A 26,415-nucleotide genomic window follows, 5' to 3' on the forward strand; every position below is an offset into this window, starting at 1 on the left:
TAATTTATAATATGATAGGGAAAATCATTAATGCCGATACACTTGAGGGCAAAAGCATCGTATGGTACTTTCCGTGATAGATATAGGGGTGATGAGAAGAATCTGAATAAGATCAAGGCAAATCTCGAGTTATTGGTGAGACTTATACATATCTTGAGTAGTATTATTAACTCTATTTTGTTGTTAATATTACGAGAAAACGAGAACACAAATAATATGGTCTTTACCTTGAATTAACTATATATTTGTGCTTTAGGAGGGATTTAAGGCTGCATCCAAGGAGGCTGCATCTGTGTACATTTCGCAGGAGGAGGAACAACCCGAGCCGGACCCTCACATGCTTTCTGCAGAGGATAACATCACTCTCACACATAACCTGATGGGTCATAATAGGTATGAATGGTAAAAAATTGAATCCATTTGAATACTTAGTTCCTATTTATATTTGTTTACCATTATTGAATTCAAGAGAAAAATTTAATATTTATTTCTCCCTAATAATAGGAGAGGAAGATATCCTCTGCATGGTGTTGGAGCTTCACTCGGCATAAGCGTGAGATCATCCACAACATTCTCCACACCATCTACATCAATGAGAGCAGCCCCAGACAGTTTTCAGACTATGCCATTTGTCGCACGTATCTTTGCGTATTTAATTGGCAAGATTGACCCGGAGCTGCATATTCAGGTGACTAATGAGATGACTAGAGTTGCGCTGACGGCGAACTCGATGGACAATATCATGGGGTATGTTATATAATATTTAGGCGGTGCGATTCCTTATAGCGCGTATGGTGGTATCATACAGATTATAAGCTCGATTGGCGATAATTCCGGTGCTAGACATAACAGTGCTCAGGTACCTTATTTGTTCTTATATTTATAAATTTATTTTTATTTAATATGTTATCAAACACCATATAATGATTATTCAATTGAACATTCAGAGTAGAGATATTGGAAGGAGCGACACCTGTTCTCGTAGCCGGGATAGAGATACCGACGACGACGACGATAGATGAGGTTTTTTTTATTTTTAATGCAATGAATAGTTTTATTTGTTATAACATTACATTTATTCATATCGTGTATCCTATCTTATTCATGTACATTGTTAGTATATATGCTGTTGGATGTATATATTAGACATAATTGGTTGATGTATATTTTGGATTGGATGGTTGGATTTGTGCATTGTGTTGGATTTAATTATATTTGGTTTTGAATGGAATTGTTATGAATTTGATTATATTTGGATGATTGGATGTATTCATGTGTACAGTATATATTGGATGTATTCATATATTAATGTAATTGTACAGGAAAATACAAATTGTAATTAATTTTTTTTGCTGAAAAAATATCAACCTAAACGAAATTCTGTCTAGGGTGAGGAAACATAGACGAAATTCCATCTAGGTTGTCATAATCAACCTAGACGGAATTCCGTCTAGGTTGACTCATCCTAGACAGATTTCCGTTTAGGATCAACCTAGACGGAATTTTGTCTAGGTTGACTCATCCTAGACGGATTTTCGTCTAGGATCAACCTAGACGGATTTCCGTCTAGGTTGTCAACCTAGACGGAAATCCGTCTGGGTTGATCAACCTAGATGGAATTCCGTCTAGGTTGACATTCTAGACTAATTTCCGTCTAGGTTGTCAACCTAGACGGAAATCCGTCTATGTTGACAACCTAGACGAATTTCTTACTTCCGTCTAGGTTGACTTCCGTCTAGATTGATCAACCTAGATGGAATTCTGTCTAGTTTGAGTCAATATAGATGGAAACAAAATAAACGGACCTAACTAGACGGAATTCCGTCTAGTTAAACTAATCTAGACGGGATTTGGAGCAACCTAGACAGAAATTTCTGTCTAGGTTGCTCGTTTTTCTACTAGTGTTCATTAGTTTTCTCTTAAACATTAGTGAGCACTAGAAGCCGAAGTTGGATTTTTCCCATAAACTGAGCTTAAAATTGACATATTGGAGTTTAGTTTGTGCTAAATATGCGGAATCAGACTTGGGTTTAGATGTTTGTCATGTAATTTCTTCTCAACATTGGAGGTTTAAGTGGATTTTTGAAGCCTGACGTGTTTTTGTTCAATTGAAAGACTTTTTTTTTGACCCTAGAGCTATATTGAACATTGATTTGAGGAAGGCATTTGACACAATCAGCTGGGGATTCATCAGAGACATGCTGAAAGGATTGAGGTTCCCTGAAAGCATGATTTCCTGGATCATGAAATGCATCTCAACACCTAAATTTTCCATATCAATCAATGGTACTCTTCATGGTTACTTTCAAGGGGCTAGAGGATTGCGGCAAGGTGATCCTCTATCTCCATATTTGTTTGTGATTGGAATGGAGTATTTGTCTCAGAAACTCAACACTCTCAAGGAAGATAGACTTTATAAATTCAATCCCAAGTGTTCAAAGTTGAATATAACTCATTTAGTATTTGCGGATGATCTCCTCCTGTTTGGCAAAGCTGATATGTATACAATTTCAAGATTAAAGAATTGCCTTATGGAGTTTAGTCAGGTATCTGGCTTAGAACCAAATCCATCAAAATGCTCTATATTTATGAATGGGATTGATGAAAGCCTGAAGAATCAAATATGCAATTTCCTTAACTTCTCAGAGGGGATTTTACCAATGCGCTATCTGGGTATGCTTCTAATCTCTAAAAGACTTTCTTGGTTGGATTGCTCTTCCCTCATTAACATGATATATGACCAGTTTCAAAACTGGCTCAAAAAGGAAGACACTCTTATATGCTGGCAGATTACAATTGATAAAATCAGTCATTATGGGGATTCTAATCTATTGGACTAGCAACTATATTCTTCCTATCAAAGTTCTTGAAAGAATTGATAGAATGTGCAACCTAAGAAGAGTGATTCATGGTTGTGGAGGCAACTACTTAAAGTGAGGAATATGTTGATTGACAAGCTTGAAAGTGTGGATAACTTGCAGAATATCATCAGTGGCAGCTATGTCAATGACAAACTTAGTATATTAGTAATGTGCAGGAATATATTTCAGCAATCTGCCTTGACTGAATGGTCAGGAATTATATGGGGAGGATGGCATCTACCTAAGCATTCTTTTATCCTCTGGTTGGCATCTCTATCAAGGCTCACACAAGAAAGGCTATGTAAAATGAGGATTTTGAGCTCTAACCAGTGTGTTTTACGCTCAAGGGAAGGCCAGACTGAAACCTATCAACATTTGTTCTTTGATTGCCTTTATTCTGCAAGTGTATGGAATAAGGTAATGGACTGGTTATGTTTCAACTGGAAGTCATGCAAATGGGACCAAATCATCAGCTGGTACAGTAGAAACTTGAGGGGGAAAAGCTACAAAAAGAAGTTGAAAAGAATGGCCTTGTCCGTATCAGTTTACATGATTTGGCAAGAGAGAAACCTTAGAATCTTCTAACAAAAATCAAGAGGTGCTGATCATCTTTTTAGTATGATAAAGTTACATGTATATACAAAAATTTTGAATGATAACATACGACATCATATGAAAGAGAATGTAGGAAATTTGTAATTTTTGAAGACTGGGTTCTATAACTAGTGTCTGGAGATCTGTATCTTGATGTACTCTACATTTCCATACTTTGGTAATGAAATAAATTTTTTCATTGACAAAAAAAAGACTTTTTGAGTTTGAAATTTTAAAATATTATTTGAGTTAGGGTCTATTGATGATTTTATTTTTTGATTTGGGTTCAATGATTGTGTATGTTTATTATTGTAACTTTTTGGGACAATTGATTGTACTCGTCAGAAGAAATTATCATAAGAAATTATCTTACGTGAGTATTGCTTGCGAAACATATGACATAAGCATATAGACTGAATGTTAAATTAGGAGAAATTAAACTCACTTGATAAACAGTAAAAAAATAGCTGAAATAATATGAATGTGTTTGAAACCCATCCATAGGCCAAAGGCCTATGATATATATTTATACTAGTCAATGTGAATAGGTTGAGTACCCAAGAGTCACCCCCATTTAGTAGGGTGTTACACCACCATAATGGGGTGTGAATGGAGGGATAATGAGGGGGAGGCCAAATGCCTCCCTCATCTCATAATACTCCCCCTTATCCATCCATTACCTTGGGTTTAGCTTATGAACACTTCAGGGTCCGTAAAGCTAATGGGGTGGATACTTCTGGATCCAGAGTAAACTTGTCTGCCTCGTTAAAACCTTAACTGTGGAAAACCCAGTGGGAAAAAACCATCAGCCTAAGGAAAAAGAGTACAACCCATAGGTTACTCCCCCTGAACCATACAAGCTTCAGGCTTGTAGGTCTTTCAGATGTCGCATCCCTATTCCTTTTACAAGTTTTACAAAAGTACATCTAGGCAGAGCCTTAGTGAACAAGTCAGCTAAATTATTACATGATTGGATCTGCTGTACTTTAACTTGCTCCTACTCTTGAAGATCGTGCGTCCAGAAAAACTTGGGAGATATGTGCTTCGTCTTGTCACCCTTGATGAAGGCAGAATGAAGTTGAGCAACACATGCTGCATTGTCTTCAAATATAGTAGTTGGCTCAAGGTCACCAGTCTTCAGGCCGGTAGACACTAAGATGTGTTGAATGACAGAACGAAGCCAAACACATTCTTTGCTGGTTTCATGGATGGCGAGGAGTTCGGAATGGTTGGATGAGATTGCTACAGTGGTTTGCTTGACAGACCTCCAGGAGATGGCCATACCACCGAATGTAAACATAAATCCGGTTTGTGATTTCTCGGTGTGGGGATCAGACCTGTAACCTGCATCTGAATAACCAATTAAGGTGGGAGACCCACCCTTCGGGAAATATAATCCCAGGTCTATAGACCCTTGGAGGTAGCACAGAAGATGCTTAACTCCATTCCAATGGCGCTTTGTGGGCGCTGCACTATATCTGGCTAGTAGGTTAACTAAAAACGCTATATCGGGACGCGTACAGTTAGCCAGATATAATAGTGCTCCAATGGCACTGAGGTAAGGTACTTCAAGACCTAGCATTTCCTCCCCCTCTTCCAGCGGACGGAAGGGGTCGTTCTTTACATCCAATGATCGAACAACCATTGGTGTACTAAGAGGATGACATTTATCCATTCGGAAATTTTTAAGTAATTTCCGTGTATATGTGGATTGGTGTAACAGGATACCACCCTTAAGGTGTTCGATCTGTAAGCCAAGACAATACTTTGTTTTGCCTAGGTCTTTCATTTCAAAAGTATTCTTAAGGCTTTCAGATATCCCAGCGATCTCTGCAGGAGATCCAATGAGATTTAAGTCGTCGACATAGACGGCGACTATAATGAATCCTGTTCCCGATCTTTTTATAAAGATACACGGGCAGACTTTATCATTTGTGAATCCTTGCGTAGCAAGGAACTCACTTAGTCTGTTATACCACATTTTCCCCGATTGCTTAAGACCATATAATGATCTTTGAAGCCTAACAGAATAGACGTCCCGAGGTCTATCTGCTATCTCTGGTGGAATTTTATATCCTTCAGGGAGTTTCATATAGATATCTTTATCTATATTGCCATATAGATATGCAGTCACAACGTCCATGAGCTGCATTTCTAGGCCTTCCAGAGATGAGAGGCTTATTAGGAATCGGAAGGTATTCCCATCCATAACCGGAGAATATGTTTTTTCATAGTCTATTCCCGGTCTTTGGGAAAAACCTTGTGCTACAAGCCGTGCTTTGTAGCGCACAACCTCGTTGTGTTCATTTCTTTTTCTGATGAAGACCCACTTATATCCCACAGGTTTTACACCTTTAGGTGTTTGGACTACTGGTCCAAAGACTTCACGTTTCAATAGTGAGTCCAGCTCTACTCCTATTGCCTCGTTCCACTTTGGCCAATCGTCTCTGCGTTTACATTCCGCTAGAGACCGTGGTTCGATGTCATCGTCGTATTCAGTGACGTGAACGGCAATATCGAACGCAAAGTCGTCGTCGACGACTGTGTTTTTTCTGTCCAGTACCTCCTCAGTACGTACAAAATTTAATGATGTTTCTCCTATTTGTTCCTCTTCAGGGGAATCTAGGAGTGGAGAGGAAGCTAGTCTGAGCTCAGTATCCTGTGTTGGGTTCATCTTTATTTCTCCAGGATTTTTTCTTTTACGAGGGACTTTGTCCTTCGAACCTGGTGGGTGTCCTCTTTTCAATTGAGGTACAGCCATTTCTGCTGCTGGCGGATTGCATCCATCTTTGGGGATGTCAATCCTAGTTGGCGTGTTGACAGCAGGGACGTGTGATCTGACAATCTTCTTGTTATCAGTGAATTTATCCGGAAGTAAATGTACTGTATTCTGAAGATGAAGAATCTTCAGGATCTCATCTTTGTTGGCCTTCTTGTTTTGATGATGTTTAACAAACAATTTACCACTAATGTTGTTTGTCTAGTATTTGTGTTTTCTTATTTATTATAGACAAACAACGTAGTTGGAGGTTGGATAGATTGCACCATCACGATCATATCAAATGGAGGATGGTGGATATAGTGGTTGAAGTAATGCAATTCAAGTTCAAGATCCAAGTTCAAGCTTCATCCGCAAGTGTACCAAGTCAAGCTTATTGAAGATCAAGATTACTTGGGTATATTTGTTTAGATTTATATTATGTGTGTTCAATACTTTAAGCTCAATCATATACACACATACATGTATTTGGTTTTATATATATATAGTCATATATATAAATACAAGTTTTGATTTTCTAGTTTAAATATGAAACAAATACATATTTATATATATACATGTTATGGTTAAGTTGTTTTGGTTTAGTTATGTAGATATGAAACAATATATATCTTCATATATACTTTTATTTGTTTCATATTCTGTTGTATTTAGAAAATATTGTGTTTATAGATTGAAGACTTGTTCACACTATTTTCATATCTCGTATAATGTCTACAAATCCATTCTAAAGTGTTTCCAAGTTGTTTGAACTCGTTTTTGGAAAAATCAAGTTTTTTGTTCATGTACGTGCATGTGTCCGTGTATGTTTTTACAAAACAGATACGTTTTCACAATTGAAAAATGAGATTTGAAAAATTTCTTCGTTCACATATTTATTATCATATATACAAATATTTCCCCAAGTTTTACTAATTTTGGAGTTGTTTTGTTATTTTTAATTGAATTTACAAAACCGAGTTTTCAGCAGTTTTTCAGAAACTGTTTATCTGTGTTCAAACATTTATTTCTCTCAAATGAGAAATGAATTTTCAGAAATTATTTCTCTAACATGTTCTTCTACATGTCTAAAACCTTCTGTAAAAATTTCATAATTTTTGTAATTGATTTACTATTTTTAATTAATTTTATAATGTCAGATACATAAATTTCCAGAATGCTGGAATTTGGGGTATTTTGGTCTTTTCAGCCTATAACGGCTAGTAACGGCTAGTTTTAGATATTTTCGGTTTTTGGGGGTTTGTGGCTGGTTTAAGAGGCTATAAAAAGCCCTCAACTTTCATTGTTTCTTATGGATGTTTAAGAGAGTTTTAAAAAGAGTTTTACAAGTTTGTTGAAGGGTTTTTAAGTTTGTTTCAAGAGTTTGTTTGTGAAGAAAATTCCACAAGAGCTTGAGGAGATCATCTATTGGAGTTTGAGCAATCAACTATTCTTCCTCCATCTCTTGTTATCTATTGAGAAGTTTTCTAAACTCTTTTCTAGCTTTATATTTATTTGTTTGATTATCATCTTATTAAAGCTAGTTTCATATTGAGTTTAGATTTGATTAACCTCATTGTTACACACACCCACTTGAGCTTATTGTATTTGCATTCATAATATATTTAGGGTTATGAGAGATAGTAACATTGAGTTGAGCCTAATTGAGTTCTCATCCATATTAGAGAATAATTATTTGTTGTATTGTTACTGTGAGATTGTAAGGTTTTCGGTGAGCTAGAAAACCGAGTGTGTTGTGAAGTTTTCGGTGAACTAGAAAAACGAGTGTGAGGAGTGATGTTGATCAGTGAGCATTGAAAACCGACACTATGAGGTGTAAACGTTATTCGGGTGAGCATAGAAAACCCAGTTGTAATAGTGGATTTCTCCCCGGGAGTGGGGAGCGGAGACGTAGGACGGAAGGTCCGAACTCCGTGATCATTTAAGTATGTTTGAGTTTGTCATTGACGCATTTGCTTTTGCATTTATCTTATATCGCCAATTGTGCATTGCTCATTTATTTCATCCACTATCTAGTTCATTTTGTTTACCCTTGTGTTAGTTTACATATCCTTGCATATATCATATTGTATATCTCTTTGGTAGTATATATCACCTTGTGTTAGTTTTATATCCTTGCACATACATTACCTATATCTCTTTGCTAGGATATATCTCATTGTTCATATTGCTTATCCTAGCTCATATATCTTTTTGTAGTTCATACTTGCTAGGATAACTTATTAATTAGTTTTAATTGGTATTTAATCGGATTAGATTAGCATAAGACCCTAATCATCTCATCTTCACATTGACTAGTACGCGGATCATAATGAGACAAAGTCTTGGTGTTCCAAGAAATGGTCTTAGAAGCGTCAGGCTTCCTGGACTGGGTGCCAAGTTTAGGAAATGAATCCTCAACAAATTCATAATCATCAAGACGTGCCTTAAATGCGTCACCCGTCTGGGGTTCAAGGTATCTTATTATAGAGGGCGAATCAAATCCTATATAGATACCCAAACTACGCTGTGACCCATTTTGGTCCTTTGTGGAGGAGCAATTGGGACGTAAATTGCACAACCAAACACTCTCAAATGTGAGATATTCGGAGGTGCACCATAAGCAAGCTGCATTGGCGACAAAATATGGCCACCAGAGGGCCGTATTCTGATAAGCGATGCGGCATGCAATATGGCATGACCCCAAGCCTCAACATGCAACTATGATTGCATCAATAATGGATGAGCAATCCATTGCAATCTCTTAATTAGAGATTCTGCTAACCCGTTCTGGGTGTGAACATGTGGTACAGGATATTCAACTTCGATGCCAGTTGCTAGGCAATAGTCTTGAAAGACTTGTGAAGTGAATTCTCCCGCATTATCAAGACGTAATTTCTTGATTTGATTATCGGGGAAATGAGCCCGCAACTTAATAATTTGTGCCAATAGCTTTGAAAAAGCTAAGTTGCGGGTGGACAAAAGGCACACGTAAGACCACTTGGTTGATGCATCTATAAGTACCATAAAGTACCTAAATGGTCCACTTGCGGGGTGAATAGGCCCACAAATATCACCATGTATTCTCTCCAAGAAGCTAGGAGACTCTAATCCCACTTTCAGAAGGGAAGGTCTCGTGATCAGTTTACCTTGGAAACAAGATAGACATGAGTAATCACCCTTCTGAAGAATCTTCAGGTTGTGTCCACTTGATTGGCTCATGATGCGGTGCATCATTGCTGATCCTGGGTGACCTAGTCTGTTATGCCAAAGTTTAAATTTCATCGAAGAATGGCACTTCTGGTGCACAATCATGTTAGCTTCTACTGGTTGAATATATGTATGATAGAGACCCGACGGGAGTCCCTTGAATCGTTCTAAGATAGTTTTTGAACCATCTTTTTGACAAGTTACATTCAAATACTCATCCTCATTTATATCATTGGTTTCTAAGTGATATCCGTTTAAACGAATATCCTTGAAACTTATGAGGTTTCTATTAGATTTCGGAGAGAATAATGCATCTTTTATTATTAGTCTCGTTTTATTTGGGAGCAATATCATTGCTTCACCAAATCCTTCTATTATGTTAGATAGTCCCGAAATCGTAATTACCGGATCGTCATAATCATATAAGCTATTGAAATAGCTTCTTTCGCGAAGGATTGTGTGCGTCGAGGCACTGTCCACAAGGCACTCACACTTCATCTATAACATGAATGCAATATTTTAATCTAAAGAAAATAACTATCTTTATTGAAAAGTAAAGTGCATTACATGGAAAGTAAAGAACTAAAGATGAAAGTACTATGAGAATTTAAATGCATATAAAGATAACATGGATCTAGTCGAGAAGATCATCCGTTTCGAAGTCATCATCAGTGAACTGAGTAGACGGCTGCTTTTCCACCAGATTTGTTTCAACAGGAGACTTTAGGCTCGTTTGATACAGATCTTGGAGGTGTCGCGGAGTGCGACAGTATCTGGACCAATGTCCAGTCATGCCACATCTGTGGCATTTGTCCTCCCAAGTGTTCTTGGGAATGGACGACAGCTCAGTGGTCTTCTTCTTCCACTTCTTCTTTCCCTCACTATTGCTGCTCTGGGGCGGGTTGTTTTTCTGGGGTGGACATCTGGCCTGCCACTTAGGGGCTTTCCCCTTGTTGAATTTACCCTTATGCTTTTTCTTCTACTTCTGGGAAGTAAACATGTGAGCTTCGGGTAGAGGAGCTGAGCCTGCAGGGCGTAGGTTATGAGTGGCCAAAAGCAATTCCCTATTTTGCTCCGCCATCAGAAGGGTGGAGTGCAATTCAGAATACTTTTTGAACTTTCGTTCGCGGTACTGTTGCATGAGGATTGCATCCTTCTCGTGGAAGGATGTGTAAGTCTTTTCCAACATGCGTTCCTCCGAAACTTCTTCACCACACAACTTCAGGCGTGAGGTGATATTATGAAGTGCTGAGTTATACTCAGCTACGGACTTAAAGTCCTGAAGTCGGAGGTTTTCCCACTCATAACGTGCACGTGGGAGGATCACATCTTTCTGATGTTTGTATCGGTCCTCAAGTGCAGTCCACAATTCCTTTGGGTCCTCTACAGTCAGGTATTCGGCCTTCAGGGTCCGATCAATATGTCTCCTGATGTAGATAATGGCTTTCGCCTTATCTATATCAGAGACGATCACTGTAGTAGCAACCTCAGCATTATTTACAGCATTACCCGTAATAGTGGCCGGAGCCGTTGGAGTAGGAGTTGAAATTGTGGTTAATAAGCCCTGGGCACGTAAGTGGAACTTCAGGTCCACATGCCAACTCAAATAATTCTTGCCAGCAGCGTCAAGGACTTCGAAATCAACGCTCGCTATTTTAGCCATTTTATCTATGCATTTGAAAGACATGAATTAATAATAAGGAATTAATAATTCATGCAATAAACATGTTGCGTGGATCAGCCCGTCACCAAAAAATAAAAAGTGTCCAAAGTCCGATTATACAGTCCAAAGATAACAAAAAAAAAACATAAAATTAAAATACAATTTGGAAAACCCTTGGGGGTCCTTGCATTTTGCAAAAAATGCCTTCGTCTTCAATGGAATACACCGGTCTTTGACTTTTTACAATTATATCCTCACTACAATTTCTCTCTCAGAAGGAAAAGAAAATACAAGGAATTTAAATTTGGTGACAAACAGGCTGATCCAAAAACCACAACATTATTTATTTAAACATCCACGCAATTTAATAATAATATATGCAACAGGCATAACAATTGCGCAACATCTCAGGCATATAATTAGATATAACCTAAATATTTAATAATTACGTGGGCCACGAGGAGACATATCATACGCACCGTTAGTTTAGATTACTAACGGCAGAGCGATCTTAGGACCTTCCGTAATTATTAAACATGAAAAATCTAAAGATGTTGCATGTGGATAGGTTTTGAGAGTTAGGCTTTGAGACGTGTGCATGGGACTATGATGGCGACAGTGTAAAACCTACATGCTCAAACTTTTAAGATAAAATGAACAGTAACAGGTACATTTTTTTGAACAGTAATTTTTTTTATATAACTGTTTTTCCGAATTTTAATCAACAACTAATTAATCCTATGAACATTTATATCTCGGATGAACAGTAACTCTTTGGATGAAGAGTATTCGTTTTTAACATAAAATTAAAACTGTTTTAAATGAACAGTAAAATCTTTATATTCGGAATAAACAGTAAATTTTTTTTAAAATAGCAATTAACTAATAGTATTAATTACTAGTAATGCTAACATATAATGAAAGCAATTAGATTAGATGAACAACAATAATATTGCTTAATAAACAGAAAAATTCCCGAGTGAACAATAACCCTCGGTGAACAATAACAAAATTTTCCCTTTTTTTCTGTTAATTTTCCAGCTGCCATATATTATTCTATGGATTATAGTAATTACTTCTAGATCAAAGATCTAGGGACGATCAATACTAAAGATCCGTAGAACGCTGCCTCCTTGCGATGATCCGTCGAACGCTCCCGCTGCAACGAACCAGATCTCAATGCGCAAAAGAGGAAGGAAATATTTTTTTTATGACTCAGGGATTCAAGAACACATCGTGCTGATAACGTGTTTGAAACCCATCCATAGGCCAAAGGCCTATGATATATATTTATACTAGTCAATGTGAATAGGTTGAGTACCCAATAGTCACCCCCACTTAGTGGGGTGTTACACCACCATAATGGGGTGTGAATGGAGGGATAATGAGGGGAAGGCCAAAGGCCTCCCTCATCTCATAATATAATGTCAATTATTCAAGCAAAACTTAAATTCAAATTTGTAATCAACATAAAAAAAACCATGCATCGTTGGTAAAAAACATAGGTCGTTAGGATCACAAAATGCCTAATTTGAAAGTATGCGTCGTTGGTCAAAAACATAGGTCGTTAGGATTTAAATAAAAAAAAGAAAGAAGCAAGCATGCATCTTTGGTCAAAAACATGGAGTAAATTGATATGCTCACAATGCAAGAGGATTACCGCTAATCCAAAATTCATATTGAAGAAGGAATAAACATTAAAAATATAAACAATCAAGTTTTATAATCATGTCATGATTATTCTGCTTTAGGAAATCCTTCGTCCAGAACATCTTTCCTTTTTTGGTTTTCCCGCTATGTATTGTGATCTAAACTGTTCCATCCTACTTAATAATATTATTTTTTAGTGGAATCCTCTTTTTTAGTTGAGAAGAGAAGATGAAAGGGTGAATTGATAAGCATATACAACATAGATTTATGCTAAATGACTTTTATTTCAAACTGCTATACTTATTATCAACTAAACTTTTTTGGTTGATTATCAAATCAAAGCATAAATCCATTGCGTTATAAAATTCTAATGATGTGTGATTTGTTGGGGATTCGAAACAATCAATCGAACCCTTGCCCTTTCGGACCTTGTGTTGAAAATAGGAAAGTAGGAAATTCACCACAAATTAGATCAAAACTTGTAAAAGAGTAAAGGAGATAAACACACCAGATTTAACAAGGTTCGACAAACGTGCCTACGTCCTCGGGAGCCACACCACACAATTTTTTTATTAATTGAAGAAGAAATACAAGCTCTCAAACTAGGGTTTTATCTCTCTGAGATTCTCTCTCTTTTCTATAGTCAAAAAGCTCTCTTTTTTTGTGTTCTATCAAGCCCTAAAAACGTTTAGGTATATATAGAGTCCTGGAAGAAATAGAATTCAAAACAGATAAGGAAACTGGCTGACTGCGTCGCGGTCGACCGTGACGGTCGACCACGCAGGTATCACGGTCGACCACGGTGGTCTCTACCCAGCTCTGTGCACGTTCGCGGTCGACCGTGCAGGCCTCCTCCTGTTTTCTAGATTTTTTCTTCGTCTTCTTGATTCCAGCTTCGGTTTTTACTTTGGGTCTACACTTTAGACTAACAATCTCCCACTTGGAGACCAAAGTGCCATCAGCGAGCTCACCCGAACTCTCCCCTTCTTCGCATGTAACTTCTCTTCACCGAAAAATCATTTCTTCAATCAACAATATCCCGACGATCTTGCCGATCCTCGTAGTGTGACTCCGCTTTCATTTTGTACTCGTGAAGGCCAACTGAAATTACACACAACTCTAGTTTCTCAATGGTGACTACCTTTGTCAACATGTCCGTCATATTTTGACTCCCCAAAATCTTCATCAAATGTAACTTTCCGTCTTCAACTAGCGAGCGTATAAAATGGTATTTTACGTCGATATGCTTCGTTCTGGCATGATATACTGGATTCTTGGCAAGATGTATAGCGCTCTGGCTATCACAATAAAAAACTCCTCTCCCTTGTTTCAGATCCAACTCTTCCAAACACCCGTTTTACCAGATCATCTCCTTGCTTGCTTCAGTCACCGCGACATACTCAACCTCGATTATAGACAAAATCACAATTTTCTGCAGACGTGAGACCCAGCTCACTGCTGTCGACGTTAAGGTATAAACATACCCCATGGTGCTTCACCTCGTATCATGATCACTGACGAAGTCCGCATCCACGTATCCCTGGAGTACCAACTCCTTCCTTCCAAAACATAGTGGCTTGTTCGTTGTTCCCCTCAAGTACCACATTATCCACTTCACGACCTCCCAATGCTGCTTTCCTGAATTGCTTACAAACCTTCTCACAACTCCCACTGCATGGGCGATGTCCAGCCTCGTGCAAACCATCGCGCACATGAGACTCCCAATGGCCAAAGAATATGGCACCCTGTTCATATGCTCTCTATTTACATCTGTCTTAGGCGATTGCTCCTTAGATAACTTAAACTGACTTCTAAGGGGCGTGCTAACAACTTTAGCATCCTGCATATTAAACCTCTGAAGTACCCTCTTAATGTATTCAGCTTGGCTCAATCTCAACGTCCCTTCAGCTTCATCCCTACTGATTCGCATCCCTAGAATCTGCTTTTCTGCACACAAATCCTTCATTGCAAATCTCTTTGCTAGCTATTTCTTCAAATTGTTTATATCTTCTAAACACGGTCCTGCTACCAACATGTCATCAACATATAATAACAAGATAATAAAGCTGGACTCGAACCTTTTGAAATAACAGCAATGATCCGAATTGCATCTTCTGTAGCTATTATTTTGCATGAAATTATCAAACTTCTTATACCACTATCTCGGAGCCTGTTTCAAGCCATATAAGCTCTTCTTGAGCTTGCACATCATCTCTTTCTTTCCTTCTTCAATGAAGCCAACATGCTGCTTCATGTATATTTTTTTATCCAAGTCACCATGAAAAAAGGCAGTCTTCACATCTAACTACCCAAGAAAGAGATCTTCTGTAGCTACCAAACTCAACACCACTCTGATGGTTGTGAGCTTCACAACAGGAAAAAATATCTCCGTGTAGTCCACTCCTTCCCGCTGTTGAAACCCCTTCACTACTAATCTAGCCTTGAATCTCTTGCTTCTATCGTTCTCTTACTTAACCCGGTAGACCCATTTGTTATGTAAGGCCTTCTTCTATGCAGGTAGCTAGGCTAACTCCCATGTCTTATTAGTTAGTAGAGAATCCATCTCCTCCTGCATCGCATGCTCCCACTGCTGAGATTCACTCACTTGCATTGCCTCTTCATACCACTCCGGCTCACCGCTATCTGTCAACAATAAGTAGTCAAGAGATGAAAGATATATAGGATTTGGTTTAGGTACCCTGGATGACCTCCTAAGCTCCATGCCATGGGTAGTTTCTTCTGCACCTGGAGCCTCCTCCGTTCTATGGTCAGAACAAACATCATCACCCCTATCTAGAAGTTTCTCTATATCCATGTACTCGGATCCACCTGCATCCGAAGTGCTGCTCCTACTGTTTTGGCTATCATTGGTATTTTTCCTGTTCTTGTACATCACCTCCTCATTGAATATCACGTCCCTGCTTCTGATGATCTTCCTGTTCTTCTCATCCCAAAGACGATACCCGAAATCATCAATGTCGTATCCAATGAATGTGCACTTTTGTGACTTAGTCTCTAGCTTGTCCCTGACGTGGTCACTGATATGAACATAAGCCACTCAACTAAATACCCGCAGGTGTGAGAGATTGACCTTCTTGCCACTCCAAACCTTCTCTGGGATTCCAAAATCTAGTGGAACTGATGGGCCGTGATTAATAAGGTAAGCTACCGTATGCACTGCATCCGCCCAAAATGTCTTAGGCAGACCTACATGTAATCGCATGCTCCTGACATGCTCTGTCAAGGTTCTGTTCATCCTCTCTGTAATGCCGTTCTGCTGCGGCGTCCCTGAAGTAGTCCTCTCTAATCGAATTTCTTTCGTGGCACAGAACCTCTTGAACTCCTCTAGTTCATATTCTCCACCATTGTCTGATCTCAGACACTTCACCTTCAGATCTGTCTTGTTCTCCACCATGACCTTCCACTTCTTGAAGACTCCGAACAGCTCTGACTTATGCTTCATGAAGTAGACTCATACCTTCCTCGAGTGATTGTCGATGGAGGTGACATAATATCTTGAACCGCCAAAAGAAAACACACTGGCTGGACCTCATACATCTGTATGAATCAACTCTAACTTCTGAGCCTTAGGTGACCTTCCATCCTTCTGGAAACTAACCATCTTCTGCTTCCCAAAGATGCAATCTTCAAAAACCTCGACTTTCACGGAGTTGATTCTGGTCAGTTTTTCCTGTGAATGTAAGATCTTTATTCCCTTCTCGCTCATGTGTCCTAGCCTGTTGTACTACAGATCTGTACTCTCTTTGCCAGCTACAATTACGAGGGTGTCACTCGTGTGTAAGGTGAGGTAGAGAGTCCCGAGTTTGTTACCTCGAGCAACTATCATCGTACCGTTGGAGATTCTCCATGAATCCCCTGTGAATGTCGAAACATAGCCTTTTGCTCTAAGCTGTCCCACCGAAACAAGATTCCTCTTCAGCTTCGGTACGTGTCTGACGTTCTTCAAGGTCCACTTAGAGCCCTTTATCTGAATCTGTACTTCACCCTTTCTAACAACATTACATGGCTCGTTATTCCCCAAATACACTTTTTTAAAGTTCCCTGCTACATAATTCTGAAGAAGCTTCCTGTTAGTAGTGGCGTGGAAAGAGGCTCCTGAGTCGATGACCCAAGAATCCGAGTCGCTGTCCATAGCAAGAATCAAGGCATCCTGCACGATATGAGCCTGCTGCTCACCCGCATCCTTCTTTGGACTCTTGTAAACTAAAGACATATGGACCTCCTGGCCGTAATTCTAACACTTTCTTTTGATAGGCCTAACCTTTGAGTTCGGCCTATTCTTTACTAATTTCAACCGATTCCTGTTCTGGTTTCCTTTCTTCTGGCTTCTGCCTCTCTGCTCGAAACTTAGAGCTGAACCTGAACCTTCTGATTCAGATGATTTACTTCTAACCTCTTCGGATAGAATCATGCTAACCACCTCACTCAGCTTTAACTTTTCCTTCCCCAACGAATTGCTGATTGCCGTCACACAACCTGCCCAACTATCTGGCAACTGCGATAGTAACAATAGGGGTTGTACTTAGTCATCAAACGTGATGTCTACGGAGATAAGCTGATCAATAAACGTGTTGAACTCGCTGAGGTGCATCGTGAAGGACCGTCCTTCTGCCATCTTGAGGTTGAAAAGAGTTTTGACGAGATGTACCTTGTTTGCTTCCGACGGTTGCTCGTACATCTTTGCGAGTGCTTCCATAAGCCCCACCGTCGTCTTCTCCTTTAATATGTTGTGGGATATTGATTTGATGAGCGACAACCGAATTTGTCCTAGAGCCTTCCTATCCAGTATCTTCCAATCACCATCTGACTCCTCTTTCTTCTGTCCCTTTTCCTTGCCCATCAACGAGCGATACAAGTCCTTCTGGTATAGATAGTCCTCCATCTGTGACTTTTAGTAGGCGAAGTCTGAACCGTCAAACTTTTTGATCTTTGATTTATTTTCCTCTGCCATGGATTTTATACAAATTGCTAAGCGAAGCTCTGATACTAGTTGTTGGGGATTCGAAACAATCAATCGAACCCTTGCCCTTCCGGACCTTGTGTTGAAAGTAGGAAAGTAGGAAATTCACCACAAATTAGATCAAAACCTGTAAAAGAATAAAGGAGATGAACACACCAGATTTAACGAGGTTCGGCAAACGTGCATACGTCCCCGGGAGCCACACCACATAATTCTTTTATTAATTAAAGAAGAAATACAAGCTCTCAAATTAGGGTTTTATCTCTCTGAGATTCTCTCTCTTTTCTACAGTCAAAAAGCTCTCTTTTTTGTGTTCTATCAAGCCCTAAAAACGTTTAGGTATATATAGAGTCCTGGAAGAAACAGAATCCAAAAAAGATAAGGAAACTGGCTGACCGCGTCGCGGTCGGCCATGGCGGTCGACCGCACAGGTATCGCGGTCGACCACGGTGGTCGACCGTATCAAATGACAGAGCCCAAAAAAATCCTACAGGGTATCCACGGTCGACCGTGGCGGTCGACCGAACCAAAACCCGAGACCAAAATCCATTACAGTGGTTTGTATCGACCGCCTTCAGCTCCAGGCTCTACCCAGCTCTGTGCACGTTCGCGGTTGACCGCCGCGGTCGACCGTGCAAGCCTCCTTCTGTTTTCTCGATTTTTTCTTTGTCTTCTTGATTCCAGCTTCGGCTTCGACTTTGGGTCTACACTTTAGACTAACATGATTGCATTCGTTGAATGGACCAACTGATCTGGAATAGGGTGATTAGGGCTTTCAAGTAGCGAAAAGTGTTTCACTTGCTTCCATCTCTACAAGATCCACATTGGGTCTATTATGCAAAACCAAAGATTAGCTATTGGGGTCATCCACAGATATTTTGCGTTTAGAACAAACAAAAGTATCAAACCAATCACTTAATTCATCATCTGGGTTCACTAAAATTAATTAATTGAAGAGTCCCAAAGTCATTTTTTAACGCTAACTTCAAAATATTCAACAAAGAAAAAAAGAAAAAAGAAAAAACTCATGAAAGATAATATTGACACCTTCATCTCACACCAAATCCTAAAGAAAATCTACAAGCAAACAAACTCCAGAACAATCTCATATTTATCAGTAGATCAGTTTCAAAAAAAAAAAAAAAAAAAAATCCAGAAAGATTGTGAGTTTTAACCAGTTCAAAGATTTCAAAATGGTGTCGCCTTTGATATGCAAGTCGAACGTTGCTTTCGATTCGATCAACAGGAGCAACCAAGACTGTCCGGCTCTTCCAATAGGTGCGCCTTAGCCTTGCTTAACTATAACCACGTGCATAAATATCCTTCCTTTCCTCACTAATCATTTCCTCACTAATTATAAATATCCTTCTTTTACTTTTTCGCGATCGGCGCCGTCGCTAATCATTTTCTCACTAATTATAGCAGCGTGGCACGAAACCTCTTCTAACACGGTCTAACATCAAGTTTGACCCCTATAACCATAGCTCTTTCCTATAACTCGTATGTTCGCGAGTCTTTCTGGAACACCTTACAAAATCTTTATTTCATAAAGAACGCGAGTTTCTTCCTATTGAACTATACCAATATATACTACTGCACAAACAGAAAACGCAAGAAGGCTGTGGATAACACCTCCGTATTTTGTCTTCCTTGACCTGCCAAGCCTTCTTCAGAACTTGCCAACAAATGCTTATGAAAACAGGTAGACTGAATTGGGAATCCATTAAAATGATAGAGGAAAAAAAAAGATGCTGTCACGTTGGATATATACAATTCAAGAGTGGTGCCTCTCTCGTCAACAGCTACACCAAGCATATATGGGAACAAATTCAAGGGTGGCGAATCAAATGTATACATATGTTCATAGTGTTGAGGTGGTTAATATGTGCGTATAGTCCCACATCGAATAAGATAAGAAAGAGTGATGAGTTTAAATAGGATTTTGGGTAAATATTTGATAGCTATAGCTTTTTAATTAAAATTGGTTCTTAACTTCTGTTTAAAAAACCCATCAACTCTAGATTGAGCCTGATTGCTCCCCCAACAATGATATCAGAACTAAGGTCATGATCTAAATAATTTAAGAAAAAAAAGATGATCTTCGATATGAAGCCTAAAGGTGTTGGAAGAATCCACTGATGCCTGTAGGAGTGATATAGTCTAGTTAGCCACCATAAGTGAAGTGGTTGAAGTTCCTACGGATGTTTGATAACTCACTGCTAGAATACGGGGTTTTGCCGACGGAATAATAGCGACGGAAAAAAATTGAATTGAACTATAGTTGAATTGGTTAGCCTACAAGTGAAGTGGTGAAAAAAATTGTGAATTGGTTAGCCTACGAGTGAAGTGGTGCAAAACTTAATGAATACAGTGGAAGATTGAATTATAGTTGAATTGAACTATAGTTGAATTGAACTTAATGAATACAATGGAAGATTGAATTATAGTTGAATTGAACTATACTCACAAATTAATAGAGAGTGTTAGGGTGATTAATATGTGAATATAGTCCCACATCGGATAAGATAAGAAAAAGTGATGAGTTTAAATAGGAGTTTGGGTCAATACCTGATAACTATAGCTTTTTTGGTTAAAATTAATTCCTAACTTCTGTTTAAGACCCATCAACTCTAGATTAGGTCTGATTTCTCCCGCAACACATAGTTTACGGCAAGGCCAAAAGATACATGGAACATTGTTGTTCATTGTATCTGCTTGAATACACACGGATCCATCCATACAGAACAATTTTAGGAAAGAAGTCTGTTGACTTTAAAAAGTAGCCTACAATAATATAAGACATGGCATGAGAGAGAGAGAGAGAGAGAGAGAGAGAGAGACTCGCTTGACTAATGACAAGGACAAAAAAGCCACTCAATTCTTTGTGAAATTAAGGACCTAGGGCGAAGTGAGAAAGTGAAGGTGCTGGTAAATGATTGAAAGAATCTGGCATAGCGGACTAGTCAATACTCTCTGTTCTTAGACTTAAACCCTATCAAAAATAGCAGAACCCCTGTCAAACTGAAACCCTATCAACAATACTATCTACTCCCAATCTTGATTGTTGATGTTGATCAATATTGCCCTTTGCATAAGAGCGCCGAGGTTAGCCGCTAGTCAATACTATCTATTCTCAGACTTAAACCCTATCATCTTCATCCTTGCTTCTTGTGGTTAGCGTAGAGTGAGGTTCACCTTGGATCGTTCAGCTGAATAAGGAGTCTGTTAGGGTATACGTCAACAAGAACGCCTCGAACGGAGAAGCAATACACACCCAAATGATTTTAGAATCACAGAATAAAGACACAAATTTAATAACAGTACACACAGATATAGCATGGTTCACTCTTACGGAGCTACTCCATGGTATAACGACGACGCTTAGTTCTTTTATATTCCAAAAGAATTAGATCAAAGAGAACACCCTCTATTGATCAAGATACACTCTAAATATTCTCAAAACTATCTCCTTGATATTAGGAAAAACTCTCTATTTTTTATTTCTCTTACTTTTCTATAAGAGGAGTTGTTTTTAGGATAATTAAAACTGAACGCAAGGGAGAGCTATATATAGGCGAGTTTGTAGTAGGTGGGCACTGTTGCTATAATGTTTGCTATAGTAACAGTTCTGTGTGGTTGCGGTAGGTGATTACTATAGTGGATAGGTGGTTACTGCAGATATGGTATCTGCCCAATTTTTCAATAATTTCTCACTTAAAGATTTGATTGAGTATCAATAATATCTTCATACCATTCTTAGTTGTATCATTCGGATGTCTTATATTTTGGGCGTCTTGCACGATCCTCAACATTCTCAATGGAGGCCATACTCCTTCTCGGGCAGAAATGACTTGGTCAGCATATCGACTGGATTGTATCTCGTATCAATCTTCACAAGCTTGAACTTGTTCTTACTTTGCCATCTCTGTATAACATGGTGCTTTACGTCAACATGCTTGGTCCAAGCATGGAATGCGTCGTTCTCTGACAAATGAATGGAACTCTGACTATCGCAGTGGATGAAGTATTTCTCAAAGCTTACCACAAGTTCGAGAAGAAAAGCTTTTAATCATAGCAACTCCTTTGCTGCCTCTACTACAGAGACGTACTCCGCTTCGGTTGTCGACAAATCCACAGTATACTGTAACTTGGATCTCTAACTTATCGCTCCACCACCTAAGATAAAGATGTATCTGCTCGTGCTCCTTCTTGAGTCTATGACCCCGACGTAGTCTGCAACATAAAATCCCTCTAATTGCAAATCCACCCCCTCATACTCAAGACAACGGTCGGACGAGCATCTCAAGTAGCATATAAGCCACTTGACCACACCCTAGTGGTTCTTCCCCGGATTTCTCATGAAGCGACTCACAACTCCAACTCTTTGTGTAATATCTGACCTCGTGCACACCATCGCATACATCAAACTCCCGATGGCAGATACATATGGTATATTACCCATGAACTCATACTCTTTAGCAGTCTCTGGTGCTTGGGTCTTTGATAGCTTGAAATGGCGAGCCCACTAGTTTAGCTTTCTCCATGCCAAACTTTTTAAGAATTTTTTCAATGTAGGTCTTCTGAGACAACCTCAGCCTCAATGATGTTCTGTCTCTGATGATTCTTATCCTAAGAATCTAACTTGTTGAACCCAGATCCTTCATCTCGAAGCACTCGAAGAAACGCCTCTTGAGTTCTTCAATACGGGCCAAGCCAGGCCCAACAATTAACATGTCATCAATATAAATCAAGAGTATCACATAGGATTCGCCATATCTCTTGATGAAGTAGTAGTAGTCTGTGTCACATTTAAGAAAACCGTTCTCCTCCATAAAGTTCTCGAACTTCATGTACTACTATCGTGGAGCTTGCTTCAGGCCATACAAGCTCTTGCGCAGGCGACACACGAGGCCCTCCCTACCTTGTTCCTCGAATTCACTGGTTGATACATATAGATCTCTTCCTCCAAATCTCCATGAAGGAAAGTCATCTTTACATCCATCTGCTCTAGATAAAGATTTCGATCTGCTACAATGCTCAGCACAGTCCGGATCGTGGTCAACTTAACGACGAAAGAGAAAACGTCAGAATAGTCATCCCCTGCTTTCTGCTCATAGTCCTTCACTACAAGCCTTTCCTTATAGCGTCTCCGTCCATCGGCTTCATCCTTGACCCGATAATCCACCGATTGTGAAGAGCCTTTCGTCCTTTTGGAAGCTTTACGAGCCCTTAAGTCCCATTTTTTATCAATGATTTTATTTCTTACTCCATGGAAGACTCCCACTCACCCCAAGCTTTGCCGGTATGCTGTACCTCCTCATAGCTCTCTGGATCACCACTGTCAGTTAGGAGAAGATAATTCATGGTTGAAAGGTACCTCTCTGGCACCCTTGGATTTCTTGGAGCTTTGTGAACTACAATTGGCAGCTCTGCTGGATCCTGCTATTGTGCATCCGTACATTCTCTTAGTCTCTATTTTCTATGCTGACTGGTATCTCACCGTCATCCTCACTATCAGCAATATTTAGGAAAAGAGGGGGGAGATAGTCGACTCCTACTCACCTCTTTGGTCTTGTACACCACATCCTCATGGAACATGATGTCACGACTATGCATCACCTTACGTACATCGTGATCCCAGAAATGGTAACCATACTCATCTCCTCTATAGTCGATGAAAGAGAGCTTTTATAATTTTGGATCAAGCTTTAACCGGTCTGTAGGATTGGTCATGACATAGGTGTCACAACCAAATACTAGTAAGTGTTCTAGCTTCACATTCTTTTCGGTCCAAGCCTCTTTAGATATCCTATAACTGAGAGCCGCAGATGGCCCGCGGTTGATCAAATATGCAATAGTATTCATAGTATTGGCCCAAAACTCTTGGGCAATCCGAAATGGATCCTCATACTTTTGGCACACTCCAAAATAGTGTGATTCATACACTCCGCCACTCCGTTGTGCTGAGGTGTGCCTGGAACGATCTTCAGTCTCCTAATCCCATGGGACGAGCAAAAGTTCTTAAACTCCTGGCTGTAATACTCACCTCCATTATTAGACTTTAGGCACTTTAGCTTATTGTCTGTTTTATTCTCCACACAAGCAAGCCACTTCTTGAAGATGATAAAAACATCTGACTTATGCTTCAAGAAAAACATCCATAGTTTTCTAGTAGAATCATCAATAAAAGAGACAAAGTAAAGATAGTTGCTAATAGATGGACTTGCGTAGGTCCCCACATGTCGGTGTACACCATCTCTAATTTTGGCAGTTTTGGAGCCGACCTGGTCTGGTTGAAGCTCATCTTCTTTTGTTTGTCTAGGATGTAGTCCTCATAGAAAGACAAATCGATCTTGCTCAGACCCGGAAGACTCTCTCTCAAGGCCATAATCTACATCCCCTTCTCGCTCATGTGGCCAAGTCGTCAATGCCAAGTCATGCAGTCGACGGATGACGATGATGATGCTTGTCCTGCGGCAAGCAAGCGATCGATCTTCCCATTAGCGATGTAGAGAGTCCCCTTGCGTTTGCCGTGTGCTACCACCAGGGTACCCTTGGACACCTTCCAGCTTCCCTGCTTGAAGAATACAATATAACCAGAGTTAGTCAGTTGCCCGACTGATATAAGTTTTCGCCTAAGATTTGGTACATACCAAATGTCGTTCAGCGTCAAGGTGGTCCTGCCCTCCATCTTGAGAGTATAATTTTTCACCCTGAAAACCTTTCAAGGTTGATCGTCATCAAGATAGACTGTCCCCAAGTCCTTTTTCACGAACGATGAAAGCAGCTTTTGTTGTGAGATTGCATGCAAAGATGCGCTAGAGTCAATGACCCACGCATCGGTCTTGTCTTCAAGAGATAGGAGAAACGCATCCGAATCTATCTCGTGCATGAGATTAACTGCATCGTCAGCCTGATCATCCCCTGCTGATGCTGGAATAGAAGCTCTGCAGTCCCGTGTAAAGTAGCCCTTCTTTCCACATTTGAAGCACTTTCCTTCACCGTAACCATTCAGGTTCGGCCCTTTAGACTTCCCTCTAGACTTTGATTGACCTCGTCATCCCTTACCCTTCTTTTGCACACACCCACATGCCTCTAGATGTAGAGCACTACCACTGCTAGAGGCCTCAGCTCCTGAGACTTTGCGCCGAGATTATTCATCCAGAATTGTCCCAATCACTGTGTCGAGCTTCATTTTGTTATTACCATTGGTGTTGCTCACCGCCATCATCAAATTCTCCCATGAATCTGGTAAACAAGAAAGTAGCAGAAGAGCTTGGATCTTATTGTCTTGAGATCCACTACAGCAAGCTATTGTACCAAAATCTAAAATTCATTCAAGAAGTCCGCCACATGAGCTCCGTGTTGTATCTTTAGATTGAATAACTTCTTCATCAGGTACACCTTATTTGAAGCAGATGACTTCTCATGCAGCGCCTCCAAGGCCTCCATCAACTCCTTGGTAGTGGTTGCATGCGAGATGTTGTAAGTTACATGCTGGTGAAGATTGAGCCTGATGGTGGCAAATGCTTTACGATCAAGCATCTTTCACTTACCGTCGTCCATCTTCTCAGGTTTCTCCTCTACTCATTGGAGGGGTAGGAAGAGATCTTTCTGGTATAAATAGTCTTCTATCTATATCCTCAAATACCTAAAATTTTGACCGTCGAATTTCTCAATCCGAAGCCTATTGTCTTCAACTCTAGATCTCATAGCGAAAGATTTTGTCTTTTCTTGAATCTTATTTGTGAATAGTAATATTACTTATGAATAGTTCCATACTCGTGAATAGTACTCAGTGCCTTTAAAAAGTAAATAATAATCTAACTTATTTTCTGATGTGGAGACTCTAATTTTAGTGGCAGCTACAGAGCATACGGTAAGTACATATATGTATTCTAAATCAGGCTCTGATACCAGTTGTTAGGGTATACGTCAACAAGATCGCCTCGAACGGAAACGCAATACACACCAAATGATTTTGGAATCACAGAATAAAGACACAAATTCAATCACAGTACTCACAGATATAAAATGGTTCACTCTTACGGAGTTACTCCACGGTATAACAATGACACCCAGTTCTTTTATATTCTAAAAGAATTAGATAAAAAAGAACACCCTCTCTTGATCAAGATACACTCTAAGTATTCTCACAAACCCTCTCATTGATATTAGGAAAAACTCTCTATTTTTCATTATCTCACTTTTTTATAAAAGGAGTTGTTTCTGGGATGATTAAAACTGAACGCAAGGGAGAGCTATATATAGGCGAGCTTGTGGTAAGTGGGCAGTTGCTACAGTTTTTTCAATAGATGATTACTGTAGCGGGTCGGTGGTTACTGTAGTCATGGTAGTTGCCCAATTTTTCAACAGAGTCATGGTCCAGTGACCATCGAGAGAGTATCGAAACCCACAAATCATATAGATCAAATAGAAAATAGGAAAACCCATAACAAACAGATCAAAACCCCAACTAGTACAAAATCACACTAACTAGTACAAAACCCAGACAAATAATAATAATAATTCTTAATTAATACAACAACGGCACGATGGCCTTTGTGTCTCTGCGGAACTCCGACCCAAACTTCTCCCTATACCACCTTAAATTCGTACGTGCCCTCGGCACCAAATTCGAGCACGTGAACAAAAAGAAGCCCGTCGTCGCCGGCGTAAAGCCGGCCACCACCGCCCA

The 26,415-nt window shown here is 39.5% G+C and overlaps 1 protein-coding gene across 1 annotated transcript; it reads right to left on the reverse strand.

Moving 5' to 3' along the window:
- LOC109838743 lies at positions 10,403-11,086 on the reverse strand. The gene has a single exon (XM_020407165.1). It carries the CDS (start codon positions 11,084-11,086, stop codon positions 10,403-10,405), a length of 684 nt encoding a protein of 227 aa, XP_020262754.1.

The sequence above is a fragment of the Asparagus officinalis genome, chromosome 4 (assembly GCF_001876935.1).
Source record: "Asparagus officinalis chromosome 4, Aspof.V1, whole genome shotgun sequence".
Lineage (NCBI taxonomy): Eukaryota > Viridiplantae > Streptophyta > Magnoliopsida > Asparagales > Asparagaceae > Asparagus > Asparagus officinalis.